The sequence below is a fragment of the Dromiciops gliroides genome, chromosome 1 (assembly GCF_019393635.1).
Source record: "Dromiciops gliroides isolate mDroGli1 chromosome 1, mDroGli1.pri, whole genome shotgun sequence".
Classification (NCBI taxonomy): Eukaryota; Metazoa; Chordata; class Mammalia; order Microbiotheria; family Microbiotheriidae; genus Dromiciops; species Dromiciops gliroides.
In genome coordinates this window covers 574,629,539-574,648,419 of record NC_057861.1, presented here as the reverse complement: position 1 = coordinate 574,648,419, position 18,881 = coordinate 574,629,539, and the positions used below count along the sequence as shown (strand labels likewise).

General features: G+C 38.4%; 1 protein-coding gene across 1 annotated transcript in view; it reads left to right on the top strand.

Moving 5' to 3' along the window:
* The first annotated feature begins 3,451 nt into the window (after nucleotides 1-3,451).
* Nucleotides 3,452-18,881, top strand: part of SMC5 (structural maintenance of chromosomes 5) — an 80,763-nt gene continuing 65,333 nt past the window's right edge. The window contains exons 1-2 of the mRNA XM_043976607.1: nucleotides 3,452-3,829; nucleotides 16,920-17,061. Coding sequence (XP_043832542.1) covers nucleotides 3,651-3,829; nucleotides 16,920-17,061 — 321 coding nt within the window. The 5' untranslated portion in view covers nucleotides 3,452-3,650. The remainder of the gene's footprint in view (nucleotides 3,830-16,919; nucleotides 17,062-18,881) is intronic.

The window sequence follows — 18,881 nt, the reverse complement described above, 5'->3', positions numbered from 1 at the left end:
ATTTTAAGATTATCTAAATGAAGCACTGTGGCATGGTAAATAACAGCTGTTTCATCTCAGTCTTTTGCTTGGTCTTCAATTATGTCACTCCCACTGTCTGTCCTAGGCCTTCTTTTTTTTCTACATTTAAGTTTGGTAAATCTCATCAGCTCTCATGGGTTCAATTATCATCTCTGTGTAGATGATTCCCAGATCAATATATCTAACTCTAGTCTCTCTTCTGGCTCTAGTCCTACATCACTAATTGCCTAGTAAACATTTTGAACTAGATGTCCTATTGGGATCTCAAACTAAGTATGTCCAGAACTCATTATCTTTCTCTACAAGTCCACCTCTCTTCTAAAATTTCCAAACCTGGAGCTTTACTATAAAGCGGCAGTCATCAAAACTATCTGGTACTGGCTAAGAAATAGAGTGGAGGATCAAGGGAATAGGCAAGGCACAGGAAACACAGTAGTAAACGACACTAGTAATGTAGTGTTTGATAAACCCAAAGACTCCAGCTACTGGGACAGGAACTCAGTATTTGACAAAAACTGCTGGGAAAACTGGAAGATAGTATGGCAGATATTAGGCATAGACCAACATCTTACACCTTATACTAAAATAAGGTCAAAATGGATACATGATTTAGACATAAGAGGTGATATCATAGGTAAATTAGAAGAGGAAGGAATAGTTTATCTCTCAGATCTTTGGAAAGGAGAACAGTTTATGACCAAACAAGAGATAGAGAATAGTATGAAATGCAAAATGGATGATTTTGATTACATTAAATTAAAAAGGTTTTGTACAAACAGAAGCAATGCATCCAAAATTAGAAGGGATGCAGAAAGCTGGGAAACAATTTTTATAGCCAGTATATCTGATAAAGGTTTCATTTCTAAAATATATGGGGAACTAAATAAAATTTATAAGAATCCAAGTCATTCCCCAATTGAGAAATGTTCAAAGGATATGAACAGGCAGTTTTCTGATGATTGTCAAAGCTATCTATTGCCATATGAAAAAATACTCTAATCACTATTGATCAGAGAAATGCAAATTAAAACAACTTTCAGATTGACTAATATGACAAAAAAGGGAAAATAATAAATGTTGGAGAAGCTGTGGAAAAATTGGAACACTAATGCATTGTTGGTGGAGCTGTGAACTGATCCAACCATTCTGGAGAGCAATTTGGAATTATGCCCAAAGGGCTGTGAAGCTGCGCATACCCTTTGACCCAGCAATACCACTTTTGGGTCTTTTCCCCAAAGAGATCATGGAAAGGGGAGAAGGACCCACATGTACAAAGATATTTATAGCTGCTCTCTATGTTGTGGCAAGGAATTGGAAGTTGAGAGGATGCCCATCAACTGGGGAATGGCTGGATAAGTTGTGGTATATGAATGTAATGGAATACTATTGTGCTGTAAGAAACGATGAATAGGAGTAGTTCAGAGAAACATGGAGGGTCTTGCGTGGACTGATGAGTGAGATGAGCACAACCAGGAGAACATTGTATACAGTATCATCAACATTGTGTATTGACCTACTGTGATGGACTATATATATTCTTCTCACCAATGCAATGGTACAGAAGGGTTCCAGGGAACTCGTGATGGAGGAGGATCTCCAAATCCAGGGAAAAAAAAAAGAAAAAAAAAGAACTGTGGAGTATAGATGCTGAATGAACAATACTATTTTTTTTGGTTTTGGTGCTGTTGTTTTTCTATTTTGAGGTTTTTCGTCATTGCTCTGATTTTTCTCTTATAACATGACTAATGCAGAAATATGTTTAATGTTATTGTATATATATATATATATATATATATATATATATATATATATATATATATATATATATATAAAACCTATACCTGCTGTCTAGAGGAGGGGGGAGGGAGGGGAGGGAGGGAGAAAAATCTGAAATTGGAAAGCTTGTATAAACAAAAGTTGTGAACTATCGTTACATGTAACGGGAAGAAATAAATAAAATACTTTATTAAAAAAATAAAATAAAATTTCCTATTATTGTTGAGGATACTATGCTCTTTTTTAAGTTAACCTCAAAGTAAGCACTTTTGTTGGTTTTTTTTGTTTTGTTTTGTTTTGTTTTAGTGAGGCAATTGGGGTTAAGTGACTTGCCGAGGGTCACACAGCTAGTAAGTGTTAAGTGTCTGAGGCCATATTTGAACTCAGGTACTCCTGACTCCAGGGCCCGTGCTCTATCCACTGCGCCACCTAGCTGCTCCAAAGTAAGCACTTTTAATGAGTATTTGCTGTTTTTTTTAAATTAACAAGCTATTTTTAAAAATTGGGTCATGATTTTGTGAACTAACTTTTGATTTCTGTTTAATAGGTAACTTCTACTGAAGAAATTCCTTCTGTCAATGTGGATCTGTACCTACTAAGCAATTTTTCATTTCTGGGAGTAGGAGGGGATAGCACTGAGAGGTTTTATGGAAGGAAGTCACATAGTTAATATGCCACTGTTGTGGATCTTGGAAAGAGTTTTTGTGATTCTGTTTACTCTATCACTGATTTTTTTTTCTTTTGCTAGTGTCTTTTGTTACCTTACATTATTTCTTTTTCCATATCTGTAGCTTCTTGGAACTTTAGCTGTTATCACTGTCATACAAAGTCATTTAAAAAAGTACTATTTGATTTGCTCATTTCCCATTTTGCTTGATTCTTATTTCTGTGTGTTTAGTGAGCTCTGGCTCTGGCTCACGCTCATTCATTCTCTCTCTCTCTCTCTCTCTCTCTCTCTCTCTCTCTCTCTCTCTCTCTCTCTCTCTCTCTCTCTCTCTCTCTTTCTGAGTGGTAGCTGATGACCCTGCCTCGTTTTGAACCTGACGTCATCATCATCTTCTTCAAAAATTGTTGTTGGTGTTGTGTAGTGTCTGACTCTTTCCAACCCCATTTGAGGTTTTCTTGGCAAAGAAACTGGAGTGGTTTGCCATTTCCTTCTCCAATTCAGTTTACAGATGAAGAACCATGGCTAACAGCGTTAAGTGACTTGCCCCGGGGTCATACAGCTAGTAAGTGTCAGGCCATTTTTGAACCCATGAAGGGATGTCTTCCTGGCCCAGCACTCTATCTACTCTGAGACCTAGCTGCCTCATTCATAATAACAATATGATCAATAATAAAGAATGACTTCTTGTGCACAGAGACAATAGCGATGGGAAGAAATTCAAATTGCTTGAGACAAGGCATTAGCCTTTAGTACACACACGTACACACGTACACACACACACACCCGCGCGCGGTCCCTCTCCCACTCCCACTCTTGCCCCACACCCAGTTCCTTTCACCCCTTCTCCTGCCCCTCCGGGTTCTTTCCGTCACCGAGCGCCTTTATTCGTGGGTTGGGTGTGACGTAGGGCGACGAGAGGATCCATTTCCGTTGAAACTGAAAGTTCTCCTCCAGAAGGTGGGGTCAACCTCCTGTGAGAACCGAGGCGGCGGAGGGAGAAAAGGCCGGGTCCCAGAGTCTGCGCAGGCGCACGCGCGAGGACCCGAAGCCTGGCGCGCGCTTTTTCTGCGCGGGAGTCGCGACCGAAAGGTTTCTTCTCCTGCTTTTTCTTCTCTTTCTCTTCCTCCTCTTCCTCTTCGTCCTGGAGGGGGCGGAGGCCGAGGCCGGGGCAGTTGAGCCCGCGGCGATGGCTACTACGGGCAAGAGGAAGGCGGACTCAGTCATGGGTCGCCCCAAGAAGACAGCTCTGGATCCCGAAGAGACTAGATGGGGAAGGAGCGGGAGCTTCCTGCCTCCGCCTTCGCGGGCGATGCTGTCAGGATTCGTGGAGGGCTCCATCGTTCGGATCACCATGGAGAACTTCCTGTGAGTGAGACCGGGGTGGGAGGGCCGAGGCTGCACCCCCGGCCGCGGGATCTCGGCGGGCATCTTCAGGCCGCTTCCGGGGCCTGTGGCGCCAGCGGATCCCAGCCCACCCTCCTCTCCCCCTCGAGCCTATCCCCTTTCTCTTCTCCGTCCTCACCCCTTTCTCCATCCCCCTTCTTCCAGCCCATCTCCTCCATCCTCATCCCCCCCCCCCCCTCCAGCCTGGCCGAAGATTGTTAGACTTGGGAGGGATCCCAGGGCTTGTCGAATGCAAGGGCTCTTCTTAACCTTTTTTGTGTCACGTTCTTAAAGGATTGGAGAAATGCCAGATTTCATTTAGTGAAAATAAAGAGGTTCCCCCTCCCTAGTTCTCAGGATCCCTGAAGCATCTCCGCAAGACACCCCCCGTACCCCCCGGGTTAAGAACCCTTGATTTAGTGCCGTGCCCTTTTTTTACTAGGAAGGAAAATTTAAAGTCCCGAGTGTAGCCGAGCTAGGATTTAAATCCCAGGTCTTTCATTTTGAAGCCGGTATCTTTTTAAGAATTTATGCCTGTTCCTAGTTCACTTTGGATTCTGAATACGCAACTCCCCTTTCAGCTCGAAAGCTGAAAATCCCACTCTTAAAACTGCCTGCTGCTTCCAGGTTTTCTCTGATTGCCCCTTTGGGAAAGGGTTCTCGAATAGCAATCTAAGAGGGGCAATGTCCATTTATTTTGAGTTGGGAAAGGTCATTCTTTTTATGCCTTTGCATTCAGCCGGATCCTGCAGACTTTAGGGGTAATTTTTTTTTTCCAGTTTCTGTCCGAGTTTGGTAGTCAACTTTGGTCTGGTTGAGGGACAGGGTTCCACGTGCTGAATTTATTTCTTCAAATGGAATTGAGTTTTGGGAAGGAGACAGGTTGCCTATATTTACACAACCGTGGAAGCCTTCCTGGTTTTATTATATTTTGATATTTCTGTTAAATTCAAAAGTGGTACTAGCTTCTGATATTTATATAGGACATATATGTGTGTGTGTGTACATATATATCACACATACACACATCCCATTTGATTGGACTTTATTGTGATGATACATCTCTCTTTTTTTTTTTTTTCGGGGCAATGGGGGTTAAGTGACTTGCCCAGGGTCACACAGCTAGTAAGTATCAAGTGTCTGAGGCCAGATTTGAACTCAGGTACTCCTGAATCCAGGGCTGGTGCTTTATCCACTGCGCCACCTAGCCGGCCCCGATACATCTCTTAACAAAAAATAATGATCAAAAAATTTTTTTTTAAATGATCAAATTCTTTCCCCTTTTGGTTGAATTTGTATTTACATGTTAATTGTTTTAGACCCTGTCCTTTGCATTTGGACTTGGTTTGTATAGTAGTTATGAGTTTTTATAATACTTCATAGATCATTTGAATTATAAGGTGAAACCTCTTATTTTATGTATGAGAAATCTGGGATAGATTGAGAAAAAAATGACTTGTCTAGGATTACACAGGACAGGAGCTCAGGTTTTTTAATCTCAGCCCAGTATTTAGTCAGTCAATAAATATATTTTTAGCACTTGCTATATACCAGGCATTGTGCTGAGTGCTGAGCATACAAAGAAAGGTAAAAGACAGCACCTGCTCTCAAGAAGCTTACAATCTAATGGGGGAGACAACATGCAGACAACTGTACAAACAAGCTGAATACAAATAAATTGGAAATAACAGGGATTAGTAAAGGCTTCTTGTAAAAAAATGGATTTTAACTAGGACTTACAGGGATCCAAGAGGAAAAAATGTGGAGAGAGCATCCAGGAATTGGGGACAGCTAGTGAGAATACCTCCAGTCAAGAAATGGTCTGTCACGTTCTAGGGAACAGCAAGGAGGCCAAGTGTGTGTGGGAGGTGAAAAGAGTATATGGAATAAAAGATGACTGGAAAGGAAGGTAGGGCAGGTTTCAAAGGGCTTTGAACACAAAATAGAGGCTTTTATATTTGATCCTGGGAGGGATACTTAGCTTTCCTAACCCTCCAAATCCAACCCTTTCATTTGTTGAGTCCCTTCAAATATAAAAGAAATATATATGATAGGGAGCCACTGGAGTTTACCGAGTAGGGGGTAAAATGGTCCTGCCTTCACTTGAAGAAGATCACTTTAATAGCTGATTTGAGGATGGACTAGAGTGGAAAGAGAATTATGGAAGGAATACCAACAAGCAGGGGATTGCAGTAGTATAGATAGGCCTACACCAAGATGATGGCAGTGTTGGAGGAAAGAAGGGAATATCTATCTATCTATCTATCTATCTATCTATCTATCTATCTATCTATCTATCTATCTATCTCTATATCTATATCTCTATATATCTCTATCTATCTATCTCTATCTCTATATCTATCTATCTATCTATCTATATGACATTGGCAGCAGATATGGGAAAACGAGAGAATGAGTAGCCTAGGGGTGACACCTTGGTTTTGAGCAGTTGGATAGAAGAAAGTATCAAAGAGAAGAGAGTGCTGAGAGGTAAAGAAAGGTAAGGATCGAGAAGAGGCCATTAGGTTTGTCAGTTAAGAGATCATTGGTAACGTTGGAGGAGATAGGTTTTGATTGAATTATGAGGTAGGAAGCCTAACTGTAGATAATTCAATGGAATGAAGTGAGAAGCAATAAATACTGGAAATTCAAGGAATATTTGTATGAACTGATACAAAGTGAAATAAGTAGGAAGCACCATTTACACAAAGACAACAATATAAATTTTTTAATTAGTTTTTTCCAATTACATGTAAAGACAATTTTCAGCATTTTTACAAAATTTTGAGTTCCTAATATGTGCAATCCTAATATATGTGCACTCATGTAAAACATTTCCATATTAGTCACACTTGTGAAAGAAGAAAACATGAAAAAAATTAAGGAAGTGAAAATAAAAGTGTGTTTTGATCTGCATTCATAGGCCATCAGTTCTTTCTTTGGAGGTGGATAGCATTTTTCATCATGAGTCCTTTGGGATTGTATTGCTGAGAAGAGCTAAGTCATCCAAGGTTGATCATCACAAAGTGTTGCTATTACTGTGTACTATGTTCTCCTGGTTCTCCTCATTTTATTTTGCATCAGTTCTACTAGTCTTTCCAGGTTTTTCTGAAATCCTCTTGCTCATCATTTCTTATTGCTTGATAGTATTCCATTACATTCATATCAATGTTAATTTTTTAAATCACCAAAAGGAAGCTGAATTATAAGTAGCTACACTGTTACTCACCTTGGAGACAGATGAAACATACTTCCCTTCTCTATATAAAGAGGCAGGGCAATAGGATCAAATTCTTTTTGTCTGTGCTTAGTTTTTTTTTTCTTTTTTAAGAGGGAGATTCCTAAAAATTATTGTTGTGAAAATTGAAAGCATCAATAACATTTTAAAAAATAAAATTTCTTAGAGCAGGTATAATTAGAGATTAGTTGAGTGGTGGATGAGAGAGCAGGGGACTACAGGAATAAAACAAGGGGAACACTCAGGGAGAAGGAAAGAACACTGAACAACAAAGCCACAAAAATGGTTTAAACATTTAGCAGTTTTATGGTTTATGGAGAGCTGCATCTGGAAGCTACTATGGAGTTGGATGCAGACACCTACAAGTGGCCAGGGTACTGGTAGATTTTATTTTGCTTTCTTAAGAATGATGGAAGTGCAATTTCGATGGTCTGTTTTTCTAATTCCTCATATACTTCAATTCAGGAAACACTTATTAACGTGTAAGAGTGTGTGGAAATAAATGTTATATTCCTTTCTCTTAAGGGGCTTAGAGTCTAGCAGGGAAGATAGCACATGTACTTGTAATACAAAGTAGAATTTGAGAATGAATGAGAGGTATGAAAAAATGTTAACTCAAAAGATTGAGGGATCACTTCTACATGAAGGAACCAGGCAAGAGGAGATAGATAGCATTTGAGCTAATCAAAAGCAGGACTTTGGAAGGTTTGATAGTATTTTAATTGTGAGGAATGAAGACATCATTCCAGGCATTAGGACTGGTGCAAATAAAGGCACGGAAGGAAGAAAGTAAGATATGTTGGGAAGTATCAAGCATTCAGTTTAGCTGGAATAGAAAGTTTAAGAAAAGATATAGTGTAAGGTAAATCATGAAAGATTGATTGAGGCCCAAATGTAGGGGACCTTGAATGACCAGTTAAGTAATCTGGATTTTATTCAGGTTAGATTTGTTCAGGGAAAAAGGACCATCAAAGATTTTTTTAGCAGGAGAGTGGCATGAGGAGAGAAAATTAATTTGTTGGTAGTATTTGAAATGGATTGTAGAAAATAAGTTCTGCCTGATCAGGAATTGTTTCTACATCAATGGCAAGGAGTCATCCAACCTCTGCTTGAAAATCTCTTAATGATTAGGAATTATTTTGCCCAACTAACTGCCTATAAAACCTGCAATCTAAATTAAATGGATGATAATTAGAAAAATATAAATTGGTTAGATTAACAAAAGGAGAATTAGAATAACCCTATCTTAGAGAAGGAATTGGAATAAGCCATAAATGGTCTCCCTAAGAAAAACTCCAGGACCAGTTGTATTTACATCAAATTCTAGCAAACCATAACACAAATATGATTTTGATGCCTAAATCAGAGATAGCAAAACCGGGGGGGGGGGGGGGGGGGAAAGCAATTACAGACTAATTTCCCTTGCGGATGTTGATGCAAAAACTTTAGATAAAATGATAGCAAGGTTATAGCAATACATCACAATGATCATATACTATGGCCGGACAGGATTTATACTAGAAATGCAGGGGTGGTTCAATATTAGGAAAACTATAAGCATAATTGAACATATCAATAACAAAAACAAACCCCCAAAATCACATGATTAGATCAATAGATGCTGAAAAATCTTTTGACAAAATACAACACTCATTCCTATTAAAAACAATACTAGGGGGCAGCTGGGTGGCACAGTGGATAAAGCACCGGCCCTGGATTCAGAAGGACCTGAGTTCAAATCCAGTCTCAGACACTTGACACTTACTAGCTGTGTGACCCTGGGCAAGCCACTTAACCCTCATTGACCCACATAAATTAAAAAAAATTTTAACGTTAATAACAATACTAAGCTGAGGAATAAATAGAGCTTTTCTTAATAAGAAGTACCTGTCTAAAAATCGAGAGCAAGCATTATCTGTATTGAATATAAACTAGAAGCCTTTTAGTAAGATTAGGGGTGAAGCAAGGATGTCCATTATCAACACTAATATTCAATATTGTACTAGAAATGCTAGCTATAACAGTAAGACAAGAAAAAGAAATTGAAGGGATAATAACAGGCAATGATGAAACAAAACTACCACTCTTTGCAGATGATATGATGGTATACTGAGGTAGAGAACCCTAGAGCATCAAATAAAAAACAGGTAACAACTTTAGCAAAGTTGCAGGGTATAAAACACACCTAAATCATAAGCATTTCTATATACTACTAACAAAACCCAGCAGGAAGAAATAGTGAAATTCTATTTAAAATAACTGCAGACAGTATAAAATACTTAGGAGTCTACCTGCCAGGACACATGCAGGAACTGAACACATTGCAAAGAAATCTTCACACAAATACAGATCCAAATAATAAGAAAAATATTAATTGCTCGTAAGTAGATCAAGGCAATATTATAAAAATGACAATACTACCTAAATTCAAACTACCAAAGAATTACTTTATAGAGCTAGAAAAAATAAAAACAAAGTTCATGTGAAAGAACAAAAGGTCAAGAATATCAAGGTAATCAGTGGGAAAAAATGTGAAGGAAAGGGGTCTAGCAATACTAGATCTCTAACTTTATTACAAAGTGGTAATCATCAAAAACAATTTGGTACTGGATAAGAAATAGAGTGGTTGATCAATGGAAATAGATTAGATGTGCAGTATAGTGAAGCAAATGAGCCCAGTAACCTAATGTTTGATAAGCCCTAGGATCTCAATTAACTGAAGCAAGAACTTACTATTTGACAAAAACTGGAAAGTTATCTGGCAGAAACTAAGCATAGACCATCTCATACCATATACCATAATAAGCTCAAAATGGGTATGTGATATAGACATAAAGAATGGTAACATAAACAAATTAGGGGAGCATAGCAAAAATTACTTATCACATCTATGGCTAGATGTATTCTAAATAACTCTTGAGTATTGACAAACAAGAGATAGAGCAGTTCATGGGAGGTAAAATAGATAATCCAATTCAGCCAAAATTAGAAGAAAAGCAGAAAATGGGGGGAAGAGGGGTAGGAGGTTACAGCAAGTTTCTGTGATAAAAATCCCATTTCTCAAATATAAGAACCATTCCCTTCTTGATAACTAGTCAAAAGATTAATGTATAGGCAGTTGTCACAGGAAGAAATCGAAGTTGTCAATAGTCACATGAAAAAATACTCTGTCATTAATAATTAAAGAAATATAAATAAAATAACTTTTAGGTACCACCTTATACCCATTGGATTGGCTAAAATGACAGAAAAGGAAAATGACATACTGGAGGGGATGTGGGAAAATGGTTATACTAATGTGCTATTGGTAGAGCTGCTACCCTTTTGGAGAACAATTTGGGCTATGTCAAAAGGCCTATAAAATTGCACATACCCTTTGTTTTTTTCTGAATCCATTCCCTTCATCATTTCTTACAGCACAATAATATCCCATCATATTCACATTCCATAACTTGTTCATCCATTCCTCACATGATTCCTCAGTTTCCAATTCTTGGCCATCACAAAAAGAGCTGCTATAAATATTTTTATACATATGGGTCCTTTTCCTTTTTTCTTCCATCACCTTGGGGTATAGACCCCAAGTAATGGTATTGCCAGTTCAAAGAATATGTGCTTGTTGATGGACTCAGAGTACAGATTGAAACACAAATTTTTCCTGTATTTTTTGCTTTTTTTTCTAGAACATATTTCCAATGCAGAAATATATTTTGCAAGAAAAGAGAGAGAGGAAAAAAAAAACTGCAATGGGGGGGTGAATCCACTACCTCCTGAGGAAATCTACTTTTGAACAACTCTTATTAATAGAAAGTTTTTCCCTACTACAAACCAAAATCTGTGTGCGTCTTAACCCATTACCCATTGCTTTTAGTTCTGCCTTTTAAGAGCTAAGCAGAGCAATTATTTATTCTATGTGACAGGCTTTTCAAATATTTGAAGACAACTGTTGTAATCCCTCTAAGTCTTATACATTTCCTTCAATTGATCCTTGTGTTACATGGCCTTAAGTTCCTTTATCATTGTGTTCACCATTCTTTGTGCCCAAGGTTATCCTTTCTGAACTGAACATAGTGCTCTAGACATAGTCTGACCACAATAGGGTAGAACAGGACTATGAATGAATGTTAAGCATTTATTTTTGTGCCAGGCTAAGTTCTGGCATTACAAATATAAAAAGTGAGACAAGTCCCTGCTTTCAGGGTTCTTGATTTCTTATAGAGGAAGATGGTGTGTGTGTGTGTGTGTGTGTGTGTGTGTGTGTGTGTGAGAGAGAGAGAGAGAGAGAGAGAGAGAGGCAGAGACAAAGAATGAATATTTTCCAGGAAGGGAGTTTTGATCTAGAAAGTCACAGGGATGGTGAGTTTCATTATACAGTTCAACTGACATCCTTTTCTAGGAGTTCTTGGGGGGTCTGTGAACTTAAAAAAAATTGATAACCATATTTCAAAATATTTGTTTCCTTTGTAGTCCTATATCTTTTATCTGGGGCATTTAAAAACATCATTTGGGGGCAGCTAGGTAGCACAGTGGATAAAGCACCGACCCTGGATTCAGGAGGACCTGAGTTCAAATCTGACCTCAGACAGTTAACACGTACTAGCTGTGTGACCCTGGGCAAGTCACTTAACCCCAATTGCCTCACTAAAAAAAAAAAAAAACTTCATAAAAACATCATTTGGAAAACGGGTCCATAGACTTCAAATTGTCAAAGGGATCCTTGACATGAAAAGGGTTAAAAAACTTGGCTTAGGTAGAGCAAGAGGTGGAAAACAGGGTTGGAAGAAAGGGGGTGGGTGTGATATGTGTATTGACTTTCACAATGACCTAGATGGACTTATGGGTGGGATGTGCAAGTGAAGCTTGGTTGGGAAAATTTGAACTTTGTCACCACTTAGGATGATTGCTCAAAGATCACTGTAGATGGCAACTGCAGCCATGAAATTAAAAGACTTTTGCTCTTTGGACAGAAAGCTATGGCAAATCTGGACAACATAGTAAAAAGAGAATTCACCTTGCCAACAAAAGTCCATATAGTCAAAGCTGTGTTTTTTTCCGGAAGTAATGTATGCTCCTTTACCTCCCCTTCAATCCATATGACATCAGGTTAGTTACTACTTATTTGGAATTGGAAATGGGACATTGCATAACCTGTCCCTTGCGTTAGCTGAGGCAGGATTTAGGAAAGATTGGTACCAAGGGTCACAGATTGAGGGGTTGGCTTTCTGTTTATTGATAGGATTAGGATTTCCTTAATTCAAAACTCTGGTCCTGCTACAAGTAAATCAGTTAATCAAAACACATTAAGGATGCAAATACAAATGTTATGGGCCAAGGTACTAGTAGAACTGGGGAGACCTGAATTAACCTCCCACCCTCCTACAACATAGGCTGGTACTGCTGTGAGAACGAAACAGTAGTGAAGACCTGGGGTACTTGGAGTTAACTTTATCTTCAGATAGATTCATTTAGTACCCAGCTCTAGGATTTTGGACAAAAATATAAAAGGCACTTTTTATTACTTTAGAGAACACAGGGAACCTCCCTTGTGCACTTATTTTAACTTCCTTTTGAGAGATCTTTATGGTTTTTTGTTTTTTTTCTTTTCCTGAACTTCTTTTAAACCACTTTTAGAACTTACTTTACTAGATCAAACTGTAATTAAGTATATTTTTACTGGATGGCTTGTTTGAACCCTTGGGCTTTGATTTTTCTAGAGATACAAAATAACTATCTAGACAACAAAGAACGAAACAATCCCTGATCTCAAGGAACTTTAATTCTAATTTATTTATTTAGAATCGATTTTTAAAACTTTGTGTTCCAAATTCTCTTCCTCCCTCCGTCCACACCCCCCCTTAAGAACTCAAGCAGTTCAATATAAATTATACATGTGCAGTCATGTAAAACATTTCCACATTAGTCAAGTTGTGAAAGAAAACAGACAAAACTTTAGAAAGAGGAACTAACAAAAAAAATTATACTTCAATCTGTATTCAACTACCATCAGTTCTTTCTCTGTAGATGGATTGCATTTTTCATAAGTCTTTCTGATAGCATCCTAAGGAACTTTTATTCTAATGGAAAAGAAAATAAGTGTGTGTATACAGAATAAATATAAAGTTACCGCCAAGTTATTAGGGAGGGAGGTCACTAGTAGTTGGTTGGCTCTTGGAAGAGGTGGTGCTCCATTGCCTCTTGAAGGAAGGTTACTCTGTGAGGCTTCAGTGGGTGAGGAGGGAGTAAAAATAGGCCGCAGACATAGAAGGCTGGAAAAATAGGCCAAGGCTAGGTGATAAAGGAATTTTAAAGCCAAACAAGTGAGCTAGAGACAATAGGGAGCCATTGAAGTTGTTTATTTGAGTAGTGGAATGACATAAATTGTCTTGGACTTGTTTTAGGCAGTGGCATTCTGTTCATTAAAGGGGTATGATCCTCTTAATTGAAAACAGACTCATTGGAAAGGGTATACTACATTTATTCACCTAGCTAAGCTCAGAGATAAGATATTGTTTCACCCTTAGGAGCTGTTAAAACTCAAATGTCTCCTTGTTACCTCTGGCATTTAAAACCCTTTACAACCTGACCCCAACCATTCTTTCCAGTCTTATAGTACATTGTGGCCCACCCAGACTGACCTTGCTCTTCCTTGTATGTACATGACCATCCATCTTCCACTGCTGTGTCTTTACCCTGACCATCCTCCTACTTGGATTGCACTCCTTTCACATTTCTCTTAGTGTTTAACTTTTAGCATGATAACTTGGTGCCTATTATGTGCTTATTGATGGATTGATTGAGCAGCCTGAGATAACACTGAGATCATAAACACACCTGGCCAGTAGTAGCAGGGTCTTTAAGGCATAGGTCTTCACTTGGCCTTGGTTTGATTGGGGAAGCAGAGGTAGCAAGGTGGCACAGTGAATAAAGTGCCAGGCCTGGAGTCCAAAAGACCCAAATTCATATTTGGCCACAGACACTTCCTAGGGGTATGACCCTATTCAAGTCAGCCTGCTTCAGCTTCCTCACCTGAAAAGTGGGGGTAATAACAGCACCTGCCTCCCTAGACTATTGTCAGCATCAAATCAGATAATATCTGCAAATTGCATAGCACAATGAATGGCTGGCAAATACTAGGTTCTTAATAAATGTTTGTCCCTTTCCCTTTCCTCTGGCCTTGCTCTTTTTCTGGAGAAAAATAAGCTACACTCATTGTACCGTCCTGAAACTTCACGGTGCCCTAGCCCTGCAATCCACACATTGAAAGTACCTTTCACCCCCACCACCTCCCTCTGACTGGATCACTCCTCCAAGAACTTCCATTTAGACTGACTCTTGTACCAGGCCCCGAGATGAATATACCTGTTTCTCCTTCTTCTCTCTTTTAGCTTCCTTTTTATCTGTTGTCTTCCTCCATTCAGATATCAATTCCTTGAGGGCAATGAATATCTTTCTTTTTTTGTTGATGGGGCAGTGAGGGTTAAGTGACTTGCCCAAGGTCACAACAGCTAGTAAGTGTCAAGTGTCTGAGGCTGGATTTGAACTCAGGTCCTCCTAAATCCAGGGCTGGTGCTTTATCCATTGTACTATCTAGCTGCCCCAATGCATTGTCATTCAGTTGTATCTGATTGTTCATGACCTTGTGTAGCATGCCCATGGGAGTTTTCTTTTTCTTTTTTTTTTCTTTTTTCTTTTTGTTGAGGCAATTGGGGTTAAGTAACTTGCCCAGGGTCACACAGCTAGTAAGTGTCAAGTGTCTAAGGTCTGTTTTGAACTCTGGTCTTCCTGACTCCAGGGCCAGTGCTCTATCCAGTGCACCACCTAACTGCCCCTAAGTAATGTCTTTCTACTTGTATATGTATTCCTAGTGCTTAGCACAAAGTAAGTGCTTTAAAAATGTTGGTTGACTAGAAACACTTTTTACTTACATTAGAAAGTATAGAGGTTTCCTCAGCTACCCTACTAGAAGATGTGTATAGAAGGTTAGCTACTCTTCTGGTAGACACAGAGATGACCTTTTTCTTTCTCATTCTGGCTTACCCACTCTTTCCACTAGGAGTTGAGAAATTAGTAGGGCCTAGTGTTAATGTAGGTCCAACCAAGTCCTGAGAGAGAATCCATTTTCAGTCTCTTCCCCTCCCCCTCCCTGGAGAAATTAGTGTCATTTTTTTTGGATTATTGTTAAGAATCACATTAAGGAATAAATTTTAATAGATTTTGATCTTTATACTGAGCTAGGAATTTCCCCTCATAATCTCTCTACTCGATAGATCTCAAATTATACTGAATTAGCATGTTTCTTATTGCTCTAAGATTTTCCCTTATAATTTATATATCTGATAGTTCACATTAAATATTTCTTTATCGTAGAATTTCACCTTAGCATTTCATCTAATGCAATCCATACTTGAAAAAGAATATCTACTACAACATACCCAACAGTGATCTCCAGTGAGGGAGAGACCAACTACCTCCCAGAGCAGTCCATTTCACTTTTGGATAGTTCTCATTGTTAGTAAGTTTTTCTTACATCAAACCAAAATTTTTCTTTTTTGCAACTTTCACACACTACTCCTAGTTCTAAAAACTTGCTTTCTAGTAAATTTATGTCTTTCTTTGTGGGATTGAACCTCTAGATATTCTACTGACCAGTGCTTAGGAAATCTACTGACCAGTATCTATGAATACTAGCCCCTGACAGATTTGAGGTACAAAACAGCTTCTACTGTGCTTCTCTAATATGGTATCTGGATCACATAAACATGTTTTATTATTAATACATAATGCTATTCTGTGCCCCACTCCCTAGTCTCTTACCTAATTTCTTTTTAATAAAGCATACCTTCTAATCCAAAGAACTGTTAGACTTTCCTGTCTTTGTACCTTTGTGCAGGCTATCTTCCATGCCTAGAATGTATTCCTTCACCTCTTTCCTCTATTGGAGCCTCATGGAATCTCTTTTTATTCCTTTTGAGCAGCACATAGTCACTTAGTAAAACAATGGCTCATAGTCAAACAATGCTTATTGTTTAATTGATTTATTTCCATCGTGGGGTTTATCCTACTAAGTCTTATTGATAACTCTATATTTAAATGTTTTCCTCTATGTTATCTAGTTTAGTGTATATAAAATACCACTACTTGTGGTGAAAACACTGCCTACTAGTGGATGAAAACACTACCTACTGGCGCCCTTAAGGTCTGTAGTTGTTTACTAAGATTTTGTAATCTTTAGCAATGATTTATAGGTTCCTTCTGGTAGTATCATTTGTGTATATGAATTACCAGTACTGGATAGGAGTCATCAATGTGGACACATATTAAAAACTCCCATTTTAGTTTTTCTAGCAATATTAAGAAATATTTCTCAAAAACTCTTTCCAAAATGCTTGGGAAAGCCCTTTAGAAAGTTGGGTGATAGGTAGAGGACCCTTTCTTTTTTCTTTTTTTTTTTCTTTTTTTTTTTTTTTTTGTAGTGAGGCATTTGGGGTTAAGTGATTTGCCCAGGGTCACACAGCTAGTAAGTGTTAAGTGTCTGAGGTCGGATTTGAACTCAGGTACTCCTGACTCCAGGGCCAGTGCTCTATCTACTGCACTACCTAGCTGTCCCTGAGGACCTTTTCTTAAGGAAATGAATGAAGGTGATAAATAGTAACTGTTGTCCTCAACTACATGAGTTGATTGGTACAGGATATCAATGGAAATGGAGAAATTTCCTTTAACTCTTGGAGTGAGACGAATGGGCCAGGAGAAATCCAACTGTGGCTTGGTTTAATGCATGTTAGGTCATTATCCCTGGTTTATCTGTTTTGTAATTTTACCTTTGTTTTCTTTCAGAACCTATGATACCTGTGAAGTAATCCCAGGACCCAACCTGAATATGATAGTTGGAGCTAATGGAACAGGGAAATCTAGCATAGTTTGTGCCATTTGTCTTGGATTGGCAGGTAAACCAGCTTTCATAGGCCGAGTAGATAAAGTAAGTAACATTCCTTATTTATGTCATTATTTGCTTGGTGCTGAACAAATTCCAACTTGTTTGATGCTATATTTGAATTCCTTGATTCCATAATATTCCAAGGATATTGAATATCCTTGATTCCCACTTCATTTGATAATGGTAAAGTAGTAAATGAAATTGGGGGAAAAGGAACGTGAGGTTAGATGTTTTGTTTATTTTTTAAAAAAGAAAGTCAGGAGACCTTCCCACTGCTTTTGGTAGACTTACTTAAAAATGTTTTAGTCATCATACTTTATTTTTCTAAATTAGATAATTTAGGAAAATCTTTCAGGCTCTGCTTTATAAAATGACCATCAGCTCTTAGAGTAGATTGAAACTGAATTATGTTTTACATATAATTTAAGAGACTGACAGTTCTAAAATTATAATAATCACATTATCAAAGCTAAGTTACATGATATTTGTTGAAGGTTAGCATCTAGTGAAGATTTATAAGGTTTAGAAGCAATGTCTCTAATGTGTCTCTGTGATAGATGTATTATTCATGCTACATGCTGTAGATTTTCTTGTTTAGCCTATGACAATACAGTCTTTTCTTTAAGAAGTTTAGAAACTTGTCATTTAGATATGAATGAATCAAAAAGCATTGATTGAGCAATTATGCTGTACCAAGAACTGTGCTAAATTCTAGGGTTAAATGCTCTAGGGTTACAAATACAAAAGCAGAGCATACATTGGGAAGTGGTGGCCAGCAAGGGGAAAGGCTGGTGAGTGGACGTAGTCAATCCAGAAACAATGGCAAGTTGATTCGTTCATAGTTTGTGGTTCCAGAGCTTAGAGGAAGGAGTGGGGTGTTGTCCACACTGTGAAGGACTTGTTTTGAGAGGAGTGTGAGCATGACTGGAAGTCACCAAGACACCTGTAGGCCCCGAGGGCATAGTCTGATGTGAGCTCAAGCTTGTTGGAGGGAAGGTTGTAGAGGAAAGACATGGTGCTTTTCAATATAGAATCTGACTGGTCTCTGTCCAAATTCCTTAGTGCTGGCATCATTGCCTAAAGAAGACACTGTGACAGAATATAGTATTTCCACTGCACATGCTATTACACTGAATTCTTGAATGCTCTTTGGGGCTATAAGCTGCAGCTCTCATACGCAGAGGCTTGCAAACATGCTATTTCTCTTTAAAATCACTTTTACTCTTGAATAAACCTTCTAGGGCTCCAAGCTTTTCTGATGGTAGTACCTCATGCACCCTGGTTTTCATAACACATTTTGGTTGTGTTGTGTGTTTTTTTCTGACACATGGAATATTTGCATTGAATGTCAACATTTACTTTCTTATCTACAACTTATATTTTATATCTTATATACACATGAAAACTTACTGGTGTCAGCAGTTCATCTTAAGAAGAATAGCTTTAGGGGGCAGCTAGATGGCGTAGTGGATAGAGCACGACCTGGATTCAGGAGGACCGGAGTTCAAATCTGACCTCAGCCGTTTGATACTTACTGGTTGTGTGACCCTGGGCAAGTCACTTAACCCTCATTGCCTTGCAAAAAAAAAAGAGAGAAAAAAAATAGCTTTATAGGTAGTGGGATGGGTTAGCGTGTGTGCACACATGCACATTCAAGTCTGAAAATGTATTTGTTAAAATCTAGAATGGCTGTCCTGGGATACACCTGCTTGAGATTTGCAGATCTTTGTAAAAGTATGTATTCTTGATGCAGGTGTTTGGAATTAATGGGAGAATTCAAGCCTGGTGTGCATGTAAGTTGTTTGTAGAAGACTCAGTCCTGGAATTCAATACAAAGTCAGTGTTTTGAGAAGACACAGTTG